The sequence below is a fragment of the Leptopilina heterotoma genome, unplaced genomic scaffold (genome assembly GCF_015476425.1).
Source record: "Leptopilina heterotoma isolate Lh14 unplaced genomic scaffold, ASM1547642v1 Lhet_8, whole genome shotgun sequence".
Classification (NCBI taxonomy): Eukaryota; Metazoa; Arthropoda; class Insecta; order Hymenoptera; family Figitidae; genus Leptopilina; species Leptopilina heterotoma.
In genome coordinates, this window is record NW_025111180.1 from 1,410,998 (window position 1) to 1,437,031 (window position 26,034).

Here is a 26,034-nt window from a genome sequence, read left to right on the forward strand (position 1 = left end):
GTAATTGAGAAATAGAAATGGTGCAAATTATTTTCTTAAAAATTAAATTTGAACAAAAAACTGTTTTGATCATTTTTGAATTTTTATTTTTCTTAAAAATTAGACGATTTTGAAGTCTATGCGTAATTTTGTAAAAAATATGTTTTCGAGTCAACAAAAAATTGATTTTTACAAATTTTGAAGTATTTTTTTTGAAAAAAAACTTTATCTTTCGGCTGAAAATGTTTTAAAAAACCCATTATTATTCAATTTATTTATTTGTTTATTAATTCATTTCTTTATTTTTCTAACTAATTTCAAAGGATAATTTTATAATTTTTTTATATTTATTATTTTTTATATGTAACAATTATCCAAAACAATTATCCAAAAATAGTTAGAAAAATAAACAAATGAATTATTAAATAAAAAAATTGTATAACAATTGTATTTTTTTTTTAGTATTTTCAGCCTAAAAATATTTTTTATTCAAAAAAATTTTTCAAAAATTAATCAATTTTTTCATTCTTGGAAATTTATTTTTTTTTGCTTCAAAAAAATTACGCATAGAAAAAAAACTCGATTTTTTAAAAATCCTTGACCAGAAAGTTCCCTTAAATAAATAAAATTATAAAATAGAAGATCAGGAACAATTGAATAAAATCATACTACACATCTTTTTTAAAATACAAAATTTAATACAATTTATACGCTGAATACAATTAGTGTAGATGTAATTTTTGATCTTTTTGATACAAAATAATCTAAATTTGTAATACAATTTTTTATTTCATTTACAATTTATTTCTTAAAAGTAGGTACTGTATAAAATTAAAAAAAAACCTATCACTCTTAGACAGCAAAAAACCAAACATTTATGTATAAATTCAAGAGTAGAAAAAAATTAAGTTTATTTAAAATATTCTCACATTTAATTTCTCATTCACACTTTTAAAAAATTAAGTGTAAAATTAATTGTACGATTAATACAGAAATTCTTCAATATTTAAGTAATAGAAAATATTTCTTTTTTTGTTGTTGTTGTACAAGTGTAATATTTATCATTTATTCGATATCTTTGTTTTAAGCGGTATTTAATTTTCTAACAAGTTTGAATTTTTCAATTCACTATAGACAAAATATTGTTCAGTGTTTAGTGTTTAGTTTACATGGAAAATTCGAATTTATCACCGAAATTTAATTTAACCCTTTAACTGCGGATGACGAATATTTTGGTCGTCAAATCTTCGTCATCACAGTTAAGGTGTTAATTGAATAAAAAAATAAATTTAATTACCGGAAAGCTTCGAAAGGTACTTCATTGATTGTATAAGCTTGCATGAAATTTTTAATAGTGAGTCTAATGTTCCAATTAGTTTTCTCTAAATTTTGCACACAATATTCACGTTTCATTCCCGTGAGTTCGTGAAGAAAACGTAAAAGTTGTTCCTTCTCGGTACTACTCAGCGGTACCGTCTCGTACTTCGGGGGCAATCTAATTTCCCGATCGCTACTTTGAAGCACCTTGGAATCGGACAAAACACTTTCGATATGATACTGATCGTTACAAATGCAAAATTCGTTGTCCTCCTTCGAAATGATGATAAAAGTTCTCGTAAAAGCCAAAGGCGGATGAGGCGTGTCTCGAAACGAGAAATAACCCTGAATAGCTATCGAAAAACAATTCTCCGACTGATAAATCAAATCGATCTGAAATGACCTTATATTGTGACTCGTCTTCGGTTGCCTCACGAGGGCAGAAAGAATATCCTCCGGTCCGTGTAGCAAAAATTCATGACACTTCGCGTAGTCCACAAACTTTAACAAATTTCGATTCGTAGCAAAAGACTTGACCATCTGCATGTGATTGAAATTTGTAATCGCCCCCAAGGTCATCGAAAACATTGCTCCCGTATCATACAGTCCATTCAACACCGACCTATCGTTTTGATCGTACAAACTAAAATAATGCCACACAAATTGTTTGACTAGAGAAAGTTTTGTGCCATCGCCAAGAAAGTGTCTCTGTATCGTTGGTACAAACTTTTTCTCCACACCAATCATCACCCCATCGAGGACCTGCAGATGTGGAAACACCGATTTCGCAGCTTTCACATAATCGTCAGGACGATTATACTTCGAGCAAAGTGGATTCCCATCGACCCACAATTCAATGATATTAAACTCCGAGAAATAAGCCAATTGACGAAAATCAGTCAACTTATTATTGCGAAAATCAATTTTCGTCAAGTGAAAATTGAAGAATTTCTCCTGCGGGATAAAAACCATGAACTCATTCGATCTCATCGACAGCTCACGAACGGGAAGTTTCATTTCTCGGGAATTACTCAATAGCGCACTTCTAACACACCGTAAAGCAAGATTCAAACATTTTGGCGTTGAAATCGAACAATAAACCGGTCCCAAGTGTTTATCATTCCGAAAATTGTCGAAATTCAAACTCTTTCGAAAGTGATCGTATCTTTGTTGACCGGTTCGGCAAATTACATTCTGGGGATTTAGGAGAAGTTCCGTGGACAATTGATAGCCGAGAATGATGTCTAATCGTAAATATTCCCCCGTTGTTGGCACGGGAATTCGTAAATTGTACTTGACGAGACTGTCTATCAATTGTGCTCCGCATTTCGTCAAAAATGTGATTTTTGTCTTTGTCTCCTCCTCGTAATAAACTGGAACAAGAACTTCCGGCGAGCCGGCTGAAATTATCGAATCGAGAATATCACATTTCGAGGATATTCTTGAATGGAAAATAATGAATTTATGCCAGGTGTCCTTCCGATTTGCGAGATTTATCACTTCCGAAGAGGTAAACGAAGGATTCAGATATGTCAATCTTATTGGTTCAATGGTTATTTTTGGATTTTGAGATTGATTGGTGGTACTTACGGAATTTATTACAGTTGTCGACATAATTCAATAGAATAATTGCTGTTGTTTATTTATTTTATAAATTAAAATTCCCCCTTTTGTCCTCGAGTTTTGTATTCAGCTTCGAAAGAAAGTGAGGTTATGATACATTTTATCATATTATCGAATAATCACAAGCTGTAAAATGAGTTTTTTCGTTAAATACTATAAAAATGGGGAAAGATTAAATTATTTAAAAATGTTTTCATTACCTTTGTCACACAACTTAACAATTACTTTTTTAATTTAAATGTCAGTCTTTGAGTTTTGTTGCTTGTTTACTGTATAGTGTTTTGTGTTTACTGTTTGCAGGATAGCCAACGTAGAAAAGTAGCCGGCTTTTAAATTTCAATTTTCATCTAAAAATTTACTATACTGTTTATTATTAATAATTGAATTCTGTGATAAAAATTTTATTACTTTTGAAAATAATTGAATTTTTGCAATGTAACTTCTTTAAAATTCAATTTTTTTAGTGTTTTTAACTAAAATTCTTCTATAAATCCATTATTTTTAATAATTAATTAAATATAAATTAAGATATATATTGACAAATTTAACTAATTTTAATAATTGAACATTGAAATAATAATAACATTGAAATTTTGTAAAATTTCAAATTAAAACCGTTTGAAGTTCATTTATTTATGAAAATTGTAAACGCAACTTTTTTAAAATTTATTAAAAAATTATTATTTATTAATATTGAAAAAATTGAAGGTTTTGTACTAGAATTCGTGGTAATTTTATAGTTTTAATAAAAAAGACACAAAAGTTCAAAATTTTTTTACGAATTCTAAAAATTTAATTTTCTTGATATATTCCAATTCATATTTTATTTTTATAAAAGAAATTTGAATTAGAAATTTGTACGTTTTATTAATTTTAAAATTGCTAATTTTATTTAATAAAGTGAGTAAGAAGTCAACCGCGAGCGAATTGTTGCTAGTTTTCAATAATTTTCATTTTTAAATTTACGTTTAAATATTTTTTATTATAAAATTTTTGATAATTAAATTATTTTAAAAATTTGGAATTAAAATTCTTTAAAAGTTGATTTTTAAAAATTCTAACAAAATGCATGAAAAAAATTAATTATTTTCAATTAAATTTTACAAAAATTCAATTATTCAAAATCTTTTTAATTGCGTATATTTCAAAAATTTTAATAAAAAGATAATTTCTGAAAGATTTGTTTACAGTTATTAAAAAATTTGACATTTTCTTGAAATATTTGGAAAAAAGTCGAAAAAGTCAGAATTTTTGAAAATAAGTCGAAAAGAATTTCAATTTTCTAAATTTCCCTGACAAAAATTGTATTTATTTTATTTATTTTTATTTTATTTATTTTATTTATTTTATTTATTTTATTTATTTTATTTATTTTATTTATTTTATTTATTTTATTTATTTTATTTATTTTATTTATTTTATTTATTTTATTTATTTTATTTATTTTATTTATTCCTAAGGCTAATAAGCCTTTTGTACTTTTATATTTTTTCATAGACTCCCTGAAGAGGAAATCGTTCAGAAAATTGATAAAAGAAAACAAATTTCTTTATAATTTTGCCAGTGAAAAAAGCATATTTTTAGTTTTTCATTTTAATTCTCTTTCAAATTGCCCTGTAACAGAATTAAAAATTCACATTTTATAAGAATAATAAATATAAATAAAAAGTTGATGAGTATCTTTTAAAAAAAAGAAGTACGAATACAAAAAAATTTACAAATTTATTTATATTTTACAGTAGTTTGAAATTTGATTTTGCAAAACATATCTAAAACTGTAGTTAAGTTTATAATTTAATTTTCATAAAAAGGAAACTAGCTTTACTTAATAAAAGCTTCTTTCGGAACACATCCATTTTTATACAAATATATAAAATCTTGAATTGCTTTTCTTATATCCCATCCAATATCTTCCAAATGTCTCTGACAATATTTCACATTCATAGTGGTGACATCACAAAACATATCGATCAATTCTTCCTTTTCTTTTTCACTCAAGCTCGTTGTTTGAATATCCGGAACTTCTTCGACTTCATTAAATTGTCCATAATTCGGCAGTACACTTCCCGGCTGTAGAAAATAAATATGAAGCTGATCATTCATAATATTGTACTCGTGCTCATCGCCCGGAACAATGGTAAAGGTCCTATTAAAACCATGCAGTGAATCCAAGTTCTTGAATAAACCCTCGACGCAAATCATCAAAAAGTTCGAGTCCTCGTACATCAGATCGATGAAAAAAGTTTTTCTCAAATGCTGCGATGGTGGATACCTTGAGATTCTGTCAATAATATAGTCGTGTCCTTGTATCAATCGTTTCCTGCAGACTTCGAGGTTAGGCAACTTTATTAAATTTCGATCGTCGCCGTAAAAATTGCTGAGTTCTTTACTCACGGAATTTGGAGAAATTGTAATCGAGAAAATAGCATCTTCGTGATAGATTCCACGAAGGACGGTTCTATTCCTCTGATCGTAGAGGGCGAAAAAATGAGTTACAAATTGATCGACGAGTATTTTCGTCTTCGTATGTTTCATATACGAGAGATGGAGAACCGGAGCATTAGGCAAATGGGACTGAATTACAATTCCGTCTAGTTTCACCAAATGGGGACAGAATTTCCTCATGGCTTCAACATACTTCTCAGGACTTGAATAATTTTCACAAAGTGGATTTCCATCTAACCATAGCTCCGTTAAGGGAATGTTTTTCAACGGTGCGAGGGCTTCGATCATCAGAAGGAAATTGTTCCTCAAATCAAGGGACTTTACGGAATTTAAATTCGCCACCTCCATTGGAGCCAATGTAGTCAATTCGTTTTCCCGTAAACTGAGACCAGTGATCGGAGGCAGAGAAGATTTGATAAGTTTCAAAACGTGCGAAAAAGTTCGACTTTGGGTCAAGGGGCAATAGACAGTTTTCGACAATTCCATATCCTTGTGAAAAGAATCGAGATACACGGATTTCCTCGAAGAATCGTGTCGCTTTGTCAGCAAAGAGACTAAAAGTGGTTGAATATTAATTTTAATGTCGTGAATCGAGGCGAATCCTAAAGTGACAGTCAAAACGATCGGTTGTCCTTGTAGGTCGTTAATTATTAAACTAGTCTGACACATTTTTTCGAGAGCGGCACCACAATTTCTAGCGAGAAAGAAAGAGTCTTCGCCTAGAGTTTGATACCGAACGGGAATTAAATCCGCTGGATAGACGGCACTCAAGATACTTTTAAGAATAAATTCGGCGTCGAACTTACCACCACGTGATATTTGAATTTTGTGCCAAATATCGTTGCGGCCCATTAACGCTCGTTCGTGAAACATTCCGGTACTGTTGATCACTTTCAAGGCTGTTGAAGAGTCCAAAATCTTTGGCGTAACCGGTGCATGTTGTTGTTGAACTTTCTTTTGTTTCAATTGTGCTTCACGTTCCGCTTTTAATTGCTGTTGCTGAAGAATTTTCTTTTGTTGTTGTTCGATGATATTCTGCTTTTCACGAATTTTTATCAGTTGCTGTGCTTGCATGATTGCTGGAATCTTGCCTTTCGAATTCATTTTTAATTTCTTTGAATTATTTTCGATTCGGGGTTTTTTTAATACAGAAACATTTTTTAGAATTGTTTCAATAGAAATATGAGGTTATTTGGTAAAGAACTTTTTCGTCTATAACCATTAATAGTCATCGAGAATAAACATTTGTGTAGTTATTTATTTGTAAAGATTGTATTAATAAATAATATTAAAAAACTATATTTGAAGTGCTACTGCAACACTAAATTATTTACTTATTTATTTATATTCTATATCAAAATATGTTGGATCCTTGGAGCACAAAATCAAAACATTAAGGGTGCACTTACACCTGTGACGGTAGAAAACAAATTTTTCAAGTTGAAGTCACGTTCACACTTAGTTGTAAAGGTAGTTCTACAAAAGCTAGAAACTGCATTTGATTTTTTAAGTAAATTTACATACATTCTGCATGTTCTGCATATAAATTTACGATAAATGATATAAATTTACGATTTAAAGGAAACTTATATGCAAAATATGTAATTAATAAGGGAGCATTTACACCTTCGCCAAAAAATTTCCAGAACTCATGGGCATGGAACCGCACCCTTATGGAGCATTCACACCTTCGGTCAAAATTGTCCAGAATGGAAAATCTATATTGGAGTAAGAGAGAAGGCTGTGTATCTGTCTCTCTTACTCCAATGTAGATTTTCCGATCTGGACAATTTTTACTAAAGCTGTAAATATTTCATTACATCTGTATGGAACTGCACCTTTAGGTTATAACCACAATAGATCTTTTTATGTCCTCATGTTGAGCATAACATAAAAATTAAATAAATTTTTCAATACATATTCTTAAGGCGCTTGCACACTTCCAAATTTTTAGGCGAGCAGCGAATTTTCACGGCCTTGAAATGCACATTACTAAATATGATTGGCTCTGACAAAGTACATTTTCACGCAGCTTTTTGTAGAGCCAATCATATTTAGTAATATGAGTTTCAAGGCCATGAAAATTCGCTGCTCGCCCAAAATTTTGGAAGTGTGCAAGCGCCTTTATGTTATGTTCAATAAAAGAATCTGTTGTGGACGTAGCCTTAACTAAATTATTTCATACGCAGTCCCATGGCAGCGTTTTGCGTTGCGTTGTAATGAGAGAGAATGCAGCAAACGTATATTTGCGTCTTTTTCTCTCCCATTACGACGCAACGCAAAACGCTGTCATGGGACTCCACTCTTACACGGTGTGACAGTGCCCTAAATGTGACACATATCAAAGGTTCTACACTCTGTTATTGCTCTTTGCGTTCCCAACCCTGCCTGGTAAAGCCAGACAAAAAGTATGTTTGTGTGAAAAATACCTAAAGACCAGAAGGTTTATATGATGCCAAATTGTGTTATTTTATAAATGTTTATAGAAAGATGTAAACAAAAAAGTGCAGTTCTGTGAAATAATGTATTTTCCTTTATGTGTTAATTTCTTTTATTTATAATCTCAGATAATTCCAAGTTTTTATTTGGTGAGTTGAAATTTCTTTCAAAACATAATACATGCAATATTGGCGGGTCTTCTAGGCTTGCATAAACTTTTTCCTTTTATAAACAATTATAAATGAAAATTTCCCTCATTTCACTAAAATAATGTTTTTTTATTGATAAATTCACAGGTGCATATGTGTTTTTGTATTGAAATCGTGTATTTAGAGTTATTTGAGACTTGAATTTTTTTTTTGCTAAAAACCTCGCAGTGTTGTGCAAAAAAAAAGTTGTAATTCTCAATCAAAATAGTATTTTTTACCTTAAAATTATTTATTACAAGTCGTTAAGTGACTTTAATCAGTAATGACTAGTCAAATAATGATAGGAAAAACAATAATATACTTGAAGTTCGAAATATTTTACTACTTAATTACAACATAATGTGGAATTTATTGTTATATTCAAGAAAAAATGAGATGTACAGTCAAAACAAAAGTCAGTCAAACTTTACATCATTGGGAACATTTGGGAATTCGAGTTCTTAATTAAAAGGTTTTTAGTAAAAAAAAGAGGTTAATTATATATTATTAACGCTTTAGATAATTAAAAATTGCATTTAAATAGAGAATAAAAATTGTTAATGGTAATAAATTATTGTCAAATTAAAGGTTATGTTATCTTAATATGTCAGATAATGAAAATTTTTATTCTAATTTGTAACGTATATTTTTAAAATCAATTCTTTTTTACTTAAAGGATCAATATTAAGACTTAGAGATTTTTGAAATAAAAAAAAGAAAATTTTTTCAGTCATTTTCTAACAGTGCTGGATTAATTAATGTACATATAGGTGATAAAATGAAAATATCATGTTTTGTTATACATTTTATTTTGAAATTGATCATTTTACTTTTTGCAACAGAATTAAAATTTGAGGAGAGCAATAAAAAAATATCAAGATGATGCAAAGAAGAGGAGGTAAGCGGATTCGCATGGACGATCCAGTGCCTCCAGAATATGAGCCACCAATGACTCCAATGACCCCAATGACTGATAATTCTGGAAGCGAGGCTCAAGATACAACTTACACCCCTTTCACTCCTTATCATCAATCTTCTCAAACTCCAGTTCATAATCCAACGTAAGAATTTACTCGTTCTTTAATTTATTAACACGATTTTCTGCATGCAATAACGATTATGCATTAATTTTTACATTAGTAACAATATGATATAAGTTATATAAAAAGGAAAATGAAATCATGAAAAATTCTTAAATTACTGCACTTTTAGTTAATGTTTCTTAATTTTAAACGACAAGCAAACGAAGTTGCTTACGTTTGCTAACATAATTCCATTATTTTTATAAATAATAAAACTCGTCAAAGAATTTCAATTATTTTTAATACTGTTTTAAATTAATTTATCGAAAAATTTAATTATTTTTACAAATAGTTTTTCACATTTTTTACAAAATTTTTCTCTGAAATTCAATTCTTTTTAAACATTTTAATAAAATTGGTCGCAATAATTTAATTATTTTCATAAATAATAAAGCTCTTCTCAGGAATTCAATTATTTTTGAAAATTTTAATAAAATTCTTAGCAAATATCCAAATATTTTCATAAATAATTAAATTTATCGCAGGATTTCAATTATTTTTAATACAATTTTACATGAATTGCTTGAGAATTGTAATTATTCTTAAAAATTTAATTTCAATTTCTCGAAAAAATCCATTATTTAAAAAAATGTTGTTTTTAAATTCTTTGGAAGAATTCAATTATTTACTAAAATATTAGAATTTTTCACAGGAATTTAATTATTTTCAATTATTTTTTTTTAATAAAATTGTTCGAAAGAAATTAATTATTTTAAATACAATTTTAATTAAATTTTTTTTGAAATAATTCAATTATTCTTTTAGATTTTAATAAAAAACTTCCCAAGAATACAATTATTTACATAAATAATTCTTCGAGAGAATTCAATGATTAAAGATAAATAACAAAATTATTCCCGAAAATTCAATTATTTTGAGGCATTTTAATAAAATTCTTTGTAAAATTAAATTATTTTTAAAAGTAACAAATTTCTCCTTGAAAATTCAATTATTTTCAAAAAAAATTTAATTTTTCGATAGTAAAAAATTTTCAATGGTAAAAAGTGATGAAAATTGCTTAAAATTATGTGTAATTTTATTGAAATGCAGGCCAGAGCATTATTCTTCGGAAGGGTACAGTTCGCCTGGATTATCGCAGCCTCTGTATCAGGAGCAGTCTTCGAATTTTGATAATGTAGCACAATTTGAGCAACCAATGACTCCAGTGACGCCTGCAAATATGAGGATCACTCGCAATACTCGTGCTCGACTTCGTGGTAAATATTGTCAACAATGAAAAATACTTTTTCCTTTATTTGTTCAGGATTTTTGACTACGCCTCTCTTTTTAATGACAGGTGGACCAATTCAACAACCCAAATACAAAGAAATTGATACCGACTATATTCCAACGACATCTACAAGAGGAAGAGGCGGAGGTCGTGGTCGAGGGAGACGAGTGTATCAAACACAGTCTTTGGAAGATGAAGCCAGTTTATACTTTGTTATTAAAAATAACCGTTCGTCTCTCACTGTACGTATTTTTGCAATATTTTCAATTTTTAACCCTTGCTTACCACTCATGGGTACTTGAGACCCAGACGTATTTTATCTTCGTTTCTTAGAATAATTGAACTGTCGGATCAATTACAGTTTTTTCTTAAAGCCACTAAAGTAATTTTTTCTTAGCCCCACTTGATCCACTTTTCGTTTAAGTGTCTGATAAATTTGTCGCATGTTATTTCTTATGGCTAATACTAAAAAAATTAAATTTTTAGAATTCATAAAAAAATTCACAATTTTTGTGTCTTTTTTGTTTGCCTCATAAACTATGAAATTACCACGAATCCTAATAAAAAAAAAACCTTCAAATTTTTCTATTTCTGACAATAATTTTTTTTTCAATAACTTAATTCTTGAACAAGTCTGTCTGTAAATCAGGGAAAAGTCAGAAAATAAGAAAATTATATTTTTGTGGTAACCCTGTTGGATCAATAGAAGACTCGAGGTTAATATTTTAGCCCTTAATATTAAAAAGTAAAAAAAGTTATGAATTTTTTCATAAAATTGCAATTTTAATGTGGTAATTAAGAATTATTGTTAATTATTCAGTCTGTTCAAGTTTCGAAGATTTCTAATAACTTTAATATTTATAGAATATTGTCGACGACTGGATTGAAAAGTACAAAGTGAATAGGGAAAATGCTCTTTTGATGTTGATGCAGTTTTTCATCAACGCCAGTGGTTGTAAGGGACGTATTACTTCTGACATGCAAACTTCAATGGAACATGTACAAATTATTCGAAAAATGACCGAAGAATTCGACGAAGTAAGTTACTTTTATCTAAATTGAACCATTTTTGTTATTTTAATAATTCAATTCGATTTGTTAATAATTCAAGTCGATTTGTTAATAATTAATTCCAATTTTGCTCTGACAGTTTAAACATTTTGTTCCTTCTAGGAAAGTGGAGAATACCCATTGATAATGGCAGGACAACAGTGGAAAAAGTTTCGAACGAATTTTTGCGAGTTTGTACAAATTTTAGTTCGTCAATGTCAATATTCGATAATTTATGATCAGTTTCTCATGGATAATGTGATTTCTCTTTTGACTGGTCTTTCTGATTCTCAAGTGAGAGCTTTCAGACATACTGCTACACTTGCGGGTAAATATTTAGAATCACAAAATAATAATGTGAATTAGTTTTTAATAATTTATTGATATTTAATGAGTTTTTTTCATTAATTGCAGCTATGAAGCTTATGACAGCTTTGGTGGATGTTGCCTTAACAGTGTCTATAAATTTAGACAATACACAACGACAGTACGAGGCGGAAAGACAGAAAGCAAGAGAGAAGCGTGCAGCTGACAGACTTGAATCACTCATGTCAAAGCGAAAGGAGCTCGAGGAGAATATGGACGAAATTAAAAATATGCTTACATATATGTTCAAATCTGTATTTGTTCATCGTTATCGAGATACTCTTCCTGAAATTCGGGCTATTTGCATGGCTGAAATTGGTGTTTGGATGAAGAAGTTTCATCAAAACTTTCTTGATGATTCCTATTTAAAGTACATAGGTAAGTCAGAATTTTTGTTTCTATCAATGTTTAAAATTTTTGTCTCGTATTGAAGGTAAGAATATAAATTCTTTTATACAATACGAATACTTTGTTTTTCTATTTTTAATATGTCAGGCCTCTGATATTATGAATTTTTCAACTATTTTCAAAAAATGCAATTTTTTCAACTTATTTTCAAAAATTGTGAATTTCTCGACTCTTTTCCATAAATATTGCAACAAAATATCGCATTTTTGTATAAAATGTAACTTATTTCGATTTATTCAATTTTATGCAAATTACAAAATTTTTTATTTTCAAATATAAATTTTTGAATAATTTCATAATCAACATTTTAAAAAATTACTTATTAAGCACATCATTAATTATTATTATTTATATTTTCAAAAATTTTAATATCATTCTTGACAAAAATTCAATTATTTTCATATTATTTTAATAAATTCTTCAAAGCAATTCAATTATTTTTTTAAATAATAAAATTTTAAGAAAGAATTCAATTTTTCTCTTAGTTATAAAATTTGTAAAAACAGTTTAATTATTTTTAATTTAATTTTAATAAAATTTCATGAAAAAATATTGAGTTTTTTTAAAATTTCTAATAATACTTTTTCAAAAAAATTCAATTTTCTAAAAAATTTTTATAAATCCTTCGAAACAATTCAATTGTTGTTATAAAGAGTAAAATTCATCGCAAAAATTTATTTATTTATTTATAAAACAAAAAAATTCTTCAAAAAAATTCGAAATCTTCATTTGTAATTATAAATTACTTACAAAAACTCTAATATAATTGTTTAAAAGAATTTATTTTCCTATCGACAATTTTAATTAAATTTTTATAATAAAATTATTATTAACAATTATTAACAAAATCGATTATATTCTATAAATTAAAGAAATTTCTCGAAAGAATTCTATTTATAGCAAAACCTTTTAATAAAAGTCCTGGAATAAATTACATTATTTTAAGAAATTTTTAATAAAATTCTGAGAAGAATTTAATTATTTTCTAAAAATTTTAATAAAATTCAATAATTAAAATATGTTTAATTTAAATTGTTTATAAAATTTAAAGAAATTCTTCAAAAAAATTTAATTAATATTTTTAAAAGTTTTAATAAAATTCTTCCCAAGAATTCAATTATTTTCATAAATAATAAAATTCTTTGAAGGAATTTAATTATTCTCAAATATTTTGATAAAATTCTTTGCAAGAATTTAATGATTTTCAATACATATTAATTTTATAATTGAAAATATTTAAAAAGTTAGAAAACAAAAGGAACAAAGTAAATTTAAATTTTTTTAAATTTACGTTTTTAGACTTATTAAAATTTTCGACAAATCATGTTCATAAGTATTTATAATTCAAATTCTTCAAAAATTTGAATATTTTTTTGATATTTTTGAAAAATTTAATTATTTTTAAAGATTTTATAAAATTTCAATTGTTTGAAAATTTTTTAATTGCATATTTGAAAAACTATTATCTTTCAAAGATTGTTAAAAAATATTTTTAAGAATTTCTTTATTATAATTTTTTGAAAATAAAATTATAACTTAATATTATTTTTATAATTTAATAACTCTTAAAACAAAACATTGACAGTTACAATTATTATAAAAAATTGAATTTTTGTATTAAAATAATTGAATTCTCGAAAAACTTTCGGAAAATTATTAGAAATAATTGATTTAGAGATGAAATTTAGTTGAAAATTGGAGAAAATAATTGAATTCAAAAAAAGTTGTAGTTTTTAGAGATTATTAAATTGAATTGTTTAAAATTTTGATTTCCATAAAAAAGTATTTAAATATTCATTTAACAAAGTTATTCAAGTTTTGAATGGTTTTCTTGTGGTTGAATAAAAAATAAGTATGTTTGTTTGGAAATTTTGAAATTCAAATCCATACTCAAAATTTTTAACATTGCATTGTAATGTAATGTTAAAGATTTTGAGTATGGATTTAAATTTCGAAAAACTATGACGACTGTGAATTTTAAAGTGCACCTTTGAAAATAATTAAAAAATGTATAATTTCAGGATGGACACTCCACGATAAAGTTGGAGAAGTCAGATTGAAATGTCTTCAAGCACTACAACCGCTTTATGCTTCAGAAGAATTGAAAACAAAACTAGAGCTTTTCACTAGTAAATTCAAAGATCGAATAGTGAACATGACTCTTGACAAGGAGTACGACGTAGCAGTGCAAGCGGTGAAGCTCGTGATTTCCATTCTGAAGCATCATCGTGAAATTCTCACCGACAAAGATTGCGAACACGTCTATGAACTTGTGTATTCATCGCATCGTGCAGTGGCTCAAGCAGCTGGTGAATTTTTGAATGAACGTCTGTTCACCCCAGACGATGAAGCTCTCGCTGGAATTAAAACGAAACGAGGCAAGAAGCGCTTGCCAAATACTCCCCTAATTCGAGATCTGGTTTTGTTTTTCATCGAATCTGAACTTCATGAGCACGGCGCTTATTTGGTCGATTCCCTGATCGAAACGAATCAGATGATGAAGGATTGGGAATGTATGACTGATTTGCTGCTCGAGGAGGCTGGACCCGAGGAAGAGGCGTTGGATAATCAGAAGGAAACGTCTCTTATTGAACTGATGGTTTGTTGCATAAAACAAGCAGCTACAGGTGAGGCCCCAGTTGGCAGAGGACCAACTCGTAAAATCTTGTCCGTGAAAGAATTGAAACAAGTTCAGGAGGACAAACAAAGGCTCACCGAACACTTTATTCAAACATTGCCCTTATTATTGGACAATTACAGTGCCGATCCTGAGAAACTTGCCAATCTTTTGGCTATTCCGCAATATTTTGACCTCGATATTTACACTAAATCGAGACAAGAGCAAAATTTAAATTCACTCTTGAATAAGATTCAAACAATAGTGGAAAAGGTGCATGATATTGAAGTTCTCGATACAGCTGCAAGAACGCTGGAGTACATGTGTGTTGAGGGACATGCCATATTCACAAGGTTTGATTATTATTATTTTTAATTGTATTTTCTAATTATAGGGTTCTTTTTTGAAAAGATAGAATTTTTATTGTTTATATAAAACGTGAATTTCTTTAGTTTTCTCAATATTACTGGACTGAATTACTTGATAAAAAACGAATTTCTTCCGTAGATGTGACATTGCTCGTTCCACATTGATTGATGCGATAGTAAACAAATACAAAGGGACAATTGAAGAATACAGAGCAACCGTCGATGGTAATGAAGAGCCTGATGAAGACGATTTATTTAACGTCACTCAATCCCTGAAGAAAGTTGCTACATTTTACAGTAGTCACAATATGAATCCTTGGGAAATATGGGACTCGCTTTTTAAGGACATCGTGGATGCTTTTCCAAAGTTGGTTCTATTTGACATTTTTATTATTTTTCATCATGACATAACTGTACTTTTTACTAAAATTTTATTCTTTATTGCAGAACTGATGATTCACGAAAGGGTTTACTTCCCGAAGAGGCAATTAAATATTGCATAACAGCTTGTTACTTTTCAATTCTATGGGGTCAACATCATCTCACGGAGACTATTGATTCCGGTGCTCGAGGTGAAGAGGATTGTCGGCGCTTGAAAGATCGTTTGAATTCCTTCATGGGACTGATGCGTAATTTTGTTGTTGGCCACAACAACAATGGTGTAAGTTACCAATCTGATTTTTTTCTAGTGTAGGCCTCGGATATTATAACATTTTCGACTTTTTTCGACTTATTTTCAAAAATTACGACTTTTTCGACTTTTCTTCCGAATATTGCAGTAATTTTCAGTATAAAATGCAACTTATTTTCGAAATTTACAATTGAAAAGAGTTTCAATAAATATTGAAATTTTGTAAAATTTAATTGAAAATAATTGATTTTTTTAAAAGTGTTTTATAAAAATTTTTGAAAATCAACATTTGAAGAATTTTAATTGCAAATTTTAAAAATAATTGAAATTAAATTCCTCGGAAGAATTTAATTTTTAAAACAATTTTTAATATATTTCGAATAAATTCAATTATTTTCTAAAATCTTAATAAATCCTTCGATACAATTCAATTATTTTTAGAAATTAGTAAAATTCTTCGCAAGAATTCAATTATTTTTATAAATAGTACAATTCTTTGCAGGAATTCAATTATTTTCAAAACATCTTTAATTGAATTTCTCGGAAGAATTCAAATATTTTCAAATATTTCCATAAAATTCAATTATTTCCTAAAATTTTTAATAATTTCTTCGAAACAATTCAACTATTTTTATAAATTACTTAATTTTCAAAATTTATAATAAAAAAAAGTTTCAATAATTAAAATTTTGCAAAAATTTAATTGAAAATAATTTTTAATTTGGAATTTTAATTGCAGAAATTTTAATAAAATTAGCCTCATAAATTCAATTATTTTCAAAAGTAATCAAATTCTTTGCAGAATTTCAATTATGTTTCAAACTTAATAAAAATTCTCGTCAAAATTTCAATTATCTTTATAAATAATACAATTTTTCTCCGAAATTAAATTATTTTTAAAAATTGTAATAAAATTCTTGGCAGAAGTTCACAATTTTCATCAAATTTCTCGAAAAATGAAATTATTCTTAAAAATTTTATTAAAATTCGTTGAAAGAATTGAATTATATTTAAAAATTTGTTGATAATTAATAAAAATTCTTTAATATGAAAATTTAATTTTAAGAAACATAGCATTTTTTAATAAAATATTTATTTTTGTATTTATAATTGAATTCTCGTAGCATTTTCCAATAAATATTGATTTGAAAATTCTCAAAGAACTTTTTCAAAAGTTATTTTTAAAAAATTGATTTAAAGAAGAATTTTAGTTGAAAATTCTCGAAATGAATATATATGGAATTAATTTATTATATTTATCTAAATATTTTAAAAAATATGTAATAGGTACTTTAATTTAGAATCAATATTTGTTTTCAATAGCCAATACCAGTGATTCTTCGAGAAGATGCCTACACAGTCATTTGTGATTTGCTGGTAGTGTTCTGCAATCAGTTATTATCGAATCACAATCCTTTGATGCATGAATTAGTCTACGAACCGGATCACGCGATGCAAAGCATGCTAAATAATTTCGTACAGGAATTCGTCTTTGTTGAGGAAGAAGACGGTGAGTGCAGAACAATTTAGATAACTTCCTTTATGAAAACTATTTTAAAACTATTAATATAAATTAATAATTTTAATATAATAATTGTTATGTATGAAATTTGCAGAAGAACTAGATGAACATTCAAAGATTGAAGAGCTTCATAAAAGAAGAAATTTCCTCGCTAGCTACTGTAAACTTATAGTTTATAACATGATTCCCACGAAAGCAGCTGCAGATGTTTTCAAACATTATGTAAAATACTACAATGACTACGGAGATATTATCAAAACAACTTTAGGAAAAGCAAGGGATATAAATAAAACCAACTGTGCACTTACAATGCAGCACAGTTTGAATATTCTTTACAACGAAATTATGGCCGAAAAGGGCAAGATTAACAGGAATAGCGACGAATTTACTGCAATAAAGGTAAGAAAATTTATTAATGCTGATTTTTAAGGTTTCGTGGCCTTGAGAATGAATGAATGATCATAGTCAAGCATGACTATTAATTGTTTTGTGTAATAATAAATTTTTGTTATTTCCGGAAATTAGGAATTGGCAAAACGATTTGCTTTATCTTTTGGCCTTGACGCTGTGAAGAATCGAGAAGCTATCGCCTCTCTGCACAGGGCGGGAGTTCTTTTTGCCATAACCCCTCCAGATGGTGTTGAACTGGACCCAACGGGACCACCACCAAATCTTTCTTTCCTTGAAATCCTTTCGGAATTTACGAATAAGCTGCTCAAGCAGGATAAAAGGGTTGTGTACGTATTTTTCATCCAAATAAAATATAATCAAATGTTATATTTTTTGATAATTAAATTTTAATTTTAGATTAAATTTCATGGATGGTCGTCTCCACGCTGGAATGCCTTCCTCGAAAACAGAGGACTGGCAGCCTTTGTTACTGTATAGAAACAGTTTATTACACGGTGATACTGATCAAGTGCCTGTAACTAGTAAACGTGCTTACACACGACGCAAAAAGGATCATGCAGGTAATTTTAATAATCCAATCAATTGAAACTTATTACGAAATTATCAATTATTAATATTGTTATAAATCTAATTTTTTTTTTTTTTTTGAAATTTCAGACGAAGATGAAGGTGACGATAATGACGATGGATCCGACCATGAGTTTATAGGGTAAGTTCATTGCTGAAGTAATTTTCTTCCATTCGGAATAAGTTTTGTGGATTGCAATTCTCCTCAATTTTCGCAACACTTTCAACAGTCACATTTCCTAAAACAAAAAGCATGAGATATTTGTTTACTGTTGAATTAGTTGAAAAAAAAAATGAAAGAAAAATGAAAATATCATGCATGAAATTATTTGCGTTCACATAATTTATATGGAAGTATAAAAGAAAGATACTGGCACAATTCTGCTCGTAAATTTATTTAAATCAGAAATTCAGAAGAAAGTAATTTTTCAATATTTTAATGATTTCAACACTTATTATTGATTATATTCTTATTATTTCTTTCTAATTTTATGGAAATCTTGCTTAAAAATAAAACTCATGATTCTAAAATATCGTTTCCCTAATTTTAATCGGTATTTTATAATTTATAATTGTGCCGCTATTGCTGATTTTTCTAAATTTTGAATAGGAATCTAAAAATTGAATCCTCTCCACATACTCCTAAACCCTGCAACCAATTGCAACTTGAAAGAGAAAAATATTAAGATTTCCTCAGACCAAATTGATACACTTGGGATGAGTCAAACTGGAATGTTATGTGTTTACAAATTTAGTGTTGCATTCGAGACAGAAATCGCTCGAAAAAAACGAGAATCTCGTCAAAAATACATGACAAACAAAGTTCTGTTTTGTAAATATTCTTATAAAATTATTTTATAGAAATTAAATATTTAAATGATAAGACTGCTTCAAGTGTTGACCGCAACTTCAAGCGTCAGTCTAGCCTTACGATTTTTATCTGATAAATCTGCAGCTGATTTATGGCATTTCCAAATAAAAATAGGGTTTTCGAGAAAACGGGCTTTCGGTAAAATGGTCGGGGACCCTTTTTTTCTATTCAAAACAATTTTTTTTAAACTTGATGGGTCAGGACAACGGCGACTAATTGCTTCTCCATTTCATTGGGCACCTGTCTTCTTTGAGCGAAAATCTTCACAAAAGTAAATTTTTCTTCTGCATCAGAAGTGTTTCTCCTTTCTTTCTCTTATGATAGTGGTTGAAACCTCACATACTGAGGTATAGGTACTTCGGCGACACTACATCGTTTCAATCTTTTTGGTATCAAGTTGGAATTCGATTTTTAACAGTGTAAAAAACAATATTGACTTTTTAGGCACTGTTTATTTCACACTTCTAATTTGTGACGCGCTCCCAAGAAAGATACCTAAGAAGCAAACGAATTATAAGTTATAGGTTCGTGTCAGATTTATCTTGATTAAAAGTTTATTTTAAATTATTTGAATTTGAAACCAATTTTCATTGAATATTTTAGATATAATGAGGACTTGAAGGTCAATAATTTTTAATTAATAATTGATTCTCTTTCTGTATTTTAACTAAAAAAATTAAAAACATAACCTCAAATTTTTTGCTTCTTAGGTACCTTTCTTCGGAGCGTGACACATTTGCTAAAAATGATTTTGATGCACGTGTGTTAAATTTTTATATTTTAAAACAATGGTGCTGGAAAACACTTAACTACTTTTAAGCAAACCTGATTGATTAAATTATCTTTTTCTTTTTTATACTTTATTTAAGTCTGCTATTTTAATGGTTTGAAAATGGTTTGAAATCAGTCTAGAGATTTATTTTTAACCCTAGATTTGGGAATTATGGTTAATTGGTATCTAATGGTCGTCCCAGCAATATATTCATTTTTATATTATGAGATGGTTGATATTTTGATTTTCCAAAGAAAGTTGATATGTTTAGATGATCAGGTACACAATATTTACGTCAATATTTCTATCCCTAATATTACTTTTGATTAATTTAAATTTTTTGCTTTTCACCAAATTTTTATTTAATTTATTAACGACCAAAATATCCAAAAATTTGACTTTGATCCTAACATAAGAATTATTTATTTAGGAAACATTCTTTTAACGTTAAATTTTATAATATGTATAAAGTGACAATCTTTTCATAACACTGAAATCTCAGTATGATCATTTGGTCGTGAGGTCCAAGGCACCAAGTTTTAATCTTCATTATAGGGTTCGATAGGGTTCGAATCCCGGTCGATACGAATTTTTCATTTTTCTTATTTTTAAATTTAATATACATGTATCTTAAATTTAAGTATACATAATGTATATTAAAAGTCAGTAACTGAACTATATATTTGCTTTGTACACCTGAATATTAACTTTAATACAGATTTTTCTAACAGTGTAGTGCCCTATCAGTGAATTGAATTTTTATCAAAAAAATTAAAGTTCAACCATAATTTGATTAGACCGAAATTCGTCCAATTTGCAGAGGTTAAATGATAAGTCGGTAGAAAGCAAATTTAATTGGTCATTTAACTATACCAATATTTAGAAAATATTCACGACCTAAACAACCTTTAAAATCTTCATTGAAATTTAAATGATTTGTTCACTCCATAAAATTCCACTACTTTTGCTTTAAATACTTTATCAAAAAAAAAAGTAATTTCATATTAAGAGAAAAAAAAAATCCTCTTCTAATATCCTCTCAGAACAAAAGTATTCAAAATTTATTTTTTTATTAGTGTAAGAGGAGTAAAATTAAAGAAATGCGCTAAAATGAAGATTACTTTTTTAATAGTAAACATAAAATAAAAAATGCAATTTGTGTGCCCATCCAATTATAAATAATAATAATTTACAAATAAGTAGTTAATAAGAACAGGCCTTAAGAAAGAAATATAAAAAAACAGAAACTAAAGTAATTTTTATTTCACAAATATAACAAAGCACCTATGAAATTTTAAACTTGAATTTATTAGAATGAAACACTACATTACTTTCTGCAGAACTGAATAAATTTTGAAACTTTACAACTAGATTAAAAAAGTAAATTTTGAAATTAACAATTCTTACAATGTAGATGTTTGGTGATTGGATTTGTTGTTTCCTATTATCGTTTTTTAATACTTTTTTTTAATTTTGTAAAAGGGAGGATTCTTTTTTGACAAAAAACCTTTAATTTTTCAGTTACTATTAGTGCTTTACCATTTGTGCCTACGCGACAATCATCTTCGCTCATCTTCATGCTTTGCTTATTCTTGCAAAGGGGCGTTTTGGAGAGCATTCTATAAATTATTATATAACTTCAAACACTACGACTGCTTGAGTAGTCTTTCAAAAACTGGATATATTGTTAAATACCCTGTATTTTAATCCTTCGAATATATTTGACGCTCGATAATTGATGTCGATTTTATGATGAATTTTAAAATGAAAACAAAAAACTACGATTTCTTTTGTAACTAATCTTATAATCAAAAAATAAACTCAAATTATTAAACACTTTTATTTAACTTCACTTCCTTGTTAATTCAAAGTAAATATTCTTTTCCAATTTGAATCCTTTTTCCTGTATCCAAACTTGTCGATTCTTTTTTGATAGTTTTTTTCGACTAGATTACTAAATGAATTAATTACATTTACATACGAATTGCATTTATATAAATGAACCTATTTATTGTGCACGTATTTATTAAAAACAATTTGAATTTAATACTAAAATAGAGTTTTTTTCTTAAAAACATTTTTTAATGTTACTTTTTATTTCCGACTTAAAAGTATATAATCTTTTAAATTAAAAACAGAATTCCACTTTCTTTAAAGTGTTCTTTATTAAAAGATAAAATACCTGCCGAATTAAATTATGTGAACTGCTGAAATAAACGGATTGCACTAAGTTAAGTTATTTTGAATTATTTTACTTTATTAATTTGCGATTGTCGAAAAATTTGTTTCGTATGAAATCAATGAAATAAGTGTTGAATTGCTTATAACTGTGTTTTTCTTTTAGACTAATTTAGGACTATATTATATTCAGCTTATTAACTAACTTTTTTTTATATTGCATGAGTAGTAAACTTTTTATGGCCGCTATTTCAGGCTGATTAAACTTGTTACTAATGTCACTTTAAATTAATGCTAATTTTAATATTTGGGTCTGTAGTTAAGTTTTACAATATGGGTACTCTAAATTGTTCAAAGAATAATGTTTTTGAATTATATTCCTCTTGCTGTGAAAAATTAATATTTATTAGTTAAGATATACCTGGGTAAGTAGACAATAAATATTTACTTTGCTTAAAAAGTCACTATTATTGTTTGCATTGCAACTACTAAACTTTTGCCTCTTCCAGGTTTCTTACGGATGTACTAAAACCTATATATTTACTATTTTTTTCTTTTTTTTTCAATTTGCACTACTTTAAAGTCGCTAATAGTTAAAATAAAAAAATGTATACTTCTTTTTTCAAAATAATCAGAACAGTTCTTGAGAGAGCGTTACAAATAAAAAAAACAATTTTTTACTTGATTTGATTTGGAAGATTGATAATTTTTTAAAAATATTAACTATACAATTTTTACCAAGTGACAAATTCATATAAATATTATTTTTTTTATCAAAAATGTACACCTGGACAGTTATGGGAAGGGAAGTAAAAAATTGATAAAAAATTGTCCACTTGGTATATAGACAACCACAAAAAAATTTTGAGGTACCTAATGCATTTTTTTATGAAAATAAGTGAACTTCAATGCATTCTTTATGTTTTCAGAATAAATATTCAAAATCAAATTTTTCATTACAGCAAGCCGAAGAAGAAGAGGGGACCTAGAAAAAATCAGTAAGTAACAATGAATTTTTTGTTTATTAAATATTTTATATTTTTATATTTATATAAGAAGATTGAAAGATTTTTCAATAAATTGCTTAAAAAATCTTGATGCCTTCAAAATCAGTTTTGTAAAATATTATTATAATTTTTTAAAATATTATACATAATGTAAACGCAATGCTCTTAATATTTTGAAATTTTGTTTTCAGATTATCGGGGACAAAATCAATTCTACCACGTGGTATTAAATTGTCTAATTATTTTGAAACGAATGATTCACATGGAAAAGAAAATGAGAATTCTCCCACACATTCAATTGAAGATTCGCCATCAAATCCGTCTCAAGAAATAGATAATAGGCTTAAAAGTTTGCACATTCAGCCTAGAACGTAAGTATAAATTTGAGACAATCAGCAAAATCATTTCACTAAATGCGATAAAGTTTAAAAAATAAATAATAAAATAATCACAAACTTGTAGTATTTAAGCGATATTTTATGTCTTTTATCAATTTTTACCTATTTATACTCAGAATTGTAAAATTCAAAATGGCGGAACCAATATGGCTGACGAATTTTTTAAAAACTCAACGGATTCGCTTAAAACTAATTTTTTTTTTTTTTTTGCTTTCTGACCAAAATTTTTATTATTATATATTATTTTTATTTTATAGGCGAAAAAGTGCAGATCAGGCGGAACCCAGGGAACTGAGAAGGACAGCTAGAAATTCGGGCCGCTACGTCCAAGGTCAATATATGGTTAGTAAAATTAAAATATTTACTAGTTTATTTTATGTAATTATAGAAGATGTAATATTATATTTAAGAAAAAAATATCAATTAAAATGAATGAATTTATTTTCCAGGAGTCAGATTCTGAATGAGAATAGAAAAAGGTTCTACATTTACGCTAACAAGAGACTGACTGTATCAAAGAGTGAAGAGCGCTTTTTTCTTTATAAAGCAAAATACAAAAAATTCTGGTTGCACAAATCTCCTTTTAAATGTGATTTAATATTAGGATAAAAACTAAACTTCCATATTTCTTTAATACAATTTTTAAAAAGTTTAATAGACCTTACGTGTGCAATCGGATGCGAAGAATTCGTTTTAGTTTGTTCTTTTTTTTTTGTTACATATGTTTATTCGTATTAGCTTTTTTTATTATACGATAAGGTTACATTTTAAATTATAATTAAAAACAAAAGATATTATTAGTAAGTTCTAAGCCATTACATATTGTGTAAAGATTTTTTTTTCATTACAAAATAATCACTTTGTAACACTGTTATCATCGACTATTGTTTATAAAACTAACTCGACTATAATGTGTAATATTTAAGTATCTCAATAATTTCTACTTTAAATTATTATAAATTCTTACAGGAGAAAAATTATATCTTTCAAAATATTTCTAACATAAATATTAATCTTTCTTTTCGAAAATTATGTTTCGTGGACAGTTTCAAGGAAATCCTCCTTTTTTTTCTTCTTATGCACTCTTTATTTGTAGTTTTATGGATAAGTTACGAAATTTTATAATCCGCTTGTTTTCCATAGCCAATGTATGGTGCATAGAGTGTAATATATTTTAATTAAGTCAATGGCTAATGAAACTCTGCAATTTTCAAAATTGATTTTATAAAAGTAAATTAGTTTTTATTTTAATGGAGAATTTTGTGCGGAGTTTTAGTTCCCAGGGACTCAATTAATTTATAACTAAATTTAAGGTGAGATCGAGATTTTGTTTTATACTTATTTTAAATTTATCTTATAGTTATTATTTATTTTATAATTGTGAAACGCAATTGTATGTTTAGAGAAAACGTAATAACCGAATGATTCAAAATATTCGTTTTTTTTCGATAGAATCAAAGAAAGGAGCATTTCATTTATTTATATTCTTAACTACTTTGGTTGTGATATGATTACTTTTCTTAATCAGTCCATTTTCAATATTTCAATAAAAAGCTCTTAAAAATGTTGATTACCTTGATATTATCCTAGTTTAATTTTTTAGAATTAAGAAAATTAAAAAACAATTTAATTCTTAAATTTAATATACAGGTAAATACTGTAAAAAATTTTCAACATGAGACACTTGTAAATATTAAAAAAATTACAGTATTAATAAAATTTCATTTTTGTCTGTACATAATTGTTTCAAATTAATCTTTTCGTGACAACATGCTAAGTATCAATCAATAAATAAACACATTTTTGAAATAAAAAGCGGACTAAATCCGAGAAATCAAAAATCTTCCGGCATTGCTAACTAGCTACAATCCCTCAATGGAAAAGTTCGTTATTTAGCCAAAATAAATAAATATCCGAAATATTCAGAAAATTAAATCAATTAAATTCCAAAGAAATTAACAATTTGTTCAATAAATTAGAATTTTGAAATAATCCAAATATTATTATGATTCTATATAATTCAAAACGATAATTGACAATTTTGAGGTTAATCAACAGTAAAAATAATAATGTATTAATTTTCGACAGTTTATGAATTCAACAAATATTTAATTTGATAAAAAAAATAGAATAAGGATTCTTTATCAATTCGAGATATAGAATTTTTAGGCTAAATGGGTAAATTACAATATATTGACAAAATCGAATTAATAAAATGAAATTAATGTTATAGGGTAGATGTACCAGTTGTGGCCACTTTAAGCTGTTAGTCGTCTTTTAGTAAGAAAATAGATTTATTAAAGTACTGAATTTTATTATAATTTTTTTATATCATATTTATTGGAGTCAATTATATTGATTTTCAAACTTAATAAAGTTTTTTAGCTATATTTGCTATTAAAAAATAAACAAATTGCTTCAAAAAACCTGTTTCACCAGTAGTGGCCACACCAGCACCACTTGTGGCCACCACTGTCCCAGTTGTGGCCACTGCTTAAAAAAGTGTTATCAGGATATTGAGGAATTATATTTTTTTAATAAATAATTAGAATTAGTAAATCTAA

The 26,034-nt window shown here is 27.3% G+C and overlaps 3 protein-coding genes across 4 annotated transcripts; 1 reads left to right on the forward strand and 2 right to left on the reverse strand.

Moving 5' to 3' along the window:
- Positions 1 to 674: 674 nt before the first annotated feature.
- On the reverse strand, positions 675 to 3,270 carry LOC122511016 (nuclear RNA export factor 1-like). Its single transcript, XM_043626010.1, has 2 exons — positions 3,120 to 3,270; positions 675 to 3,045 (listed from the first exon to the last, which is right to left on the reverse strand). The coding sequence occupies exon 2, from the start codon at positions 2,908 to 2,910 to the stop codon at positions 1,273 to 1,275; it is 1,638 nt and encodes a 545-aa protein (XP_043481945.1). The 5' UTR covers positions 2,911 to 3,045; positions 3,120 to 3,270; the 3' UTR covers positions 675 to 1,272.
- Positions 3,271 to 4,622: 1,352 nt separating this feature from the next.
- LOC122511014 (nuclear RNA export factor 1-like) lies at positions 4,623 to 6,768 on the reverse strand. Its single transcript, XM_043626007.1, has one exon. The coding sequence runs from the start codon at positions 6,466 to 6,468 to the stop codon at positions 4,741 to 4,743; it is 1,728 nt and encodes a 575-aa protein (XP_043481942.1). The 5' UTR covers positions 6,469 to 6,768; the 3' UTR covers positions 4,623 to 4,740.
- Positions 6,769 to 7,768: 1,000 nt separating this feature from the next.
- LOC122510995 (cohesin subunit SA-1) lies at positions 7,769 to 25,040 on the forward strand. Of its 2 annotated transcripts, XM_043625972.1 has the most exons (19): positions 7,769 to 7,952; positions 8,834 to 9,052; positions 10,124 to 10,290; positions 10,371 to 10,546; positions 11,169 to 11,342; positions 11,478 to 11,682; positions 11,769 to 12,098; positions 14,150 to 15,098; positions 15,253 to 15,480; positions 15,561 to 15,774; positions 17,068 to 17,254; positions 17,361 to 17,665; positions 17,792 to 18,003; positions 18,074 to 18,237; positions 18,335 to 18,386; positions 23,028 to 23,063; positions 23,264 to 23,443; positions 23,728 to 23,812; positions 23,920 to 25,040. In XM_043625972.1, the coding sequence occupies exons 2-19, from the start codon at positions 8,871 to 8,873 to the stop codon at positions 23,935 to 23,937; spliced, it is 3,864 nt and encodes a 1,287-aa protein (XP_043481907.1). In that variant the 5' UTR covers positions 7,769 to 7,952; positions 8,834 to 8,870; the 3' UTR covers positions 23,938 to 25,040. The 2 variants fall into 2 exon arrangements, with proteins under 2 accessions (XP_043481907.1, XP_043481908.1); XM_043625973.1 differs by lacking the exons at positions 23,028 to 23,063; positions 23,264 to 23,443; positions 23,728 to 23,812; positions 23,920 to 25,040 and adding an exon at positions 21,409 to 21,723.
- Positions 25,041 to 26,034: the final 994 nt, after the last annotated feature.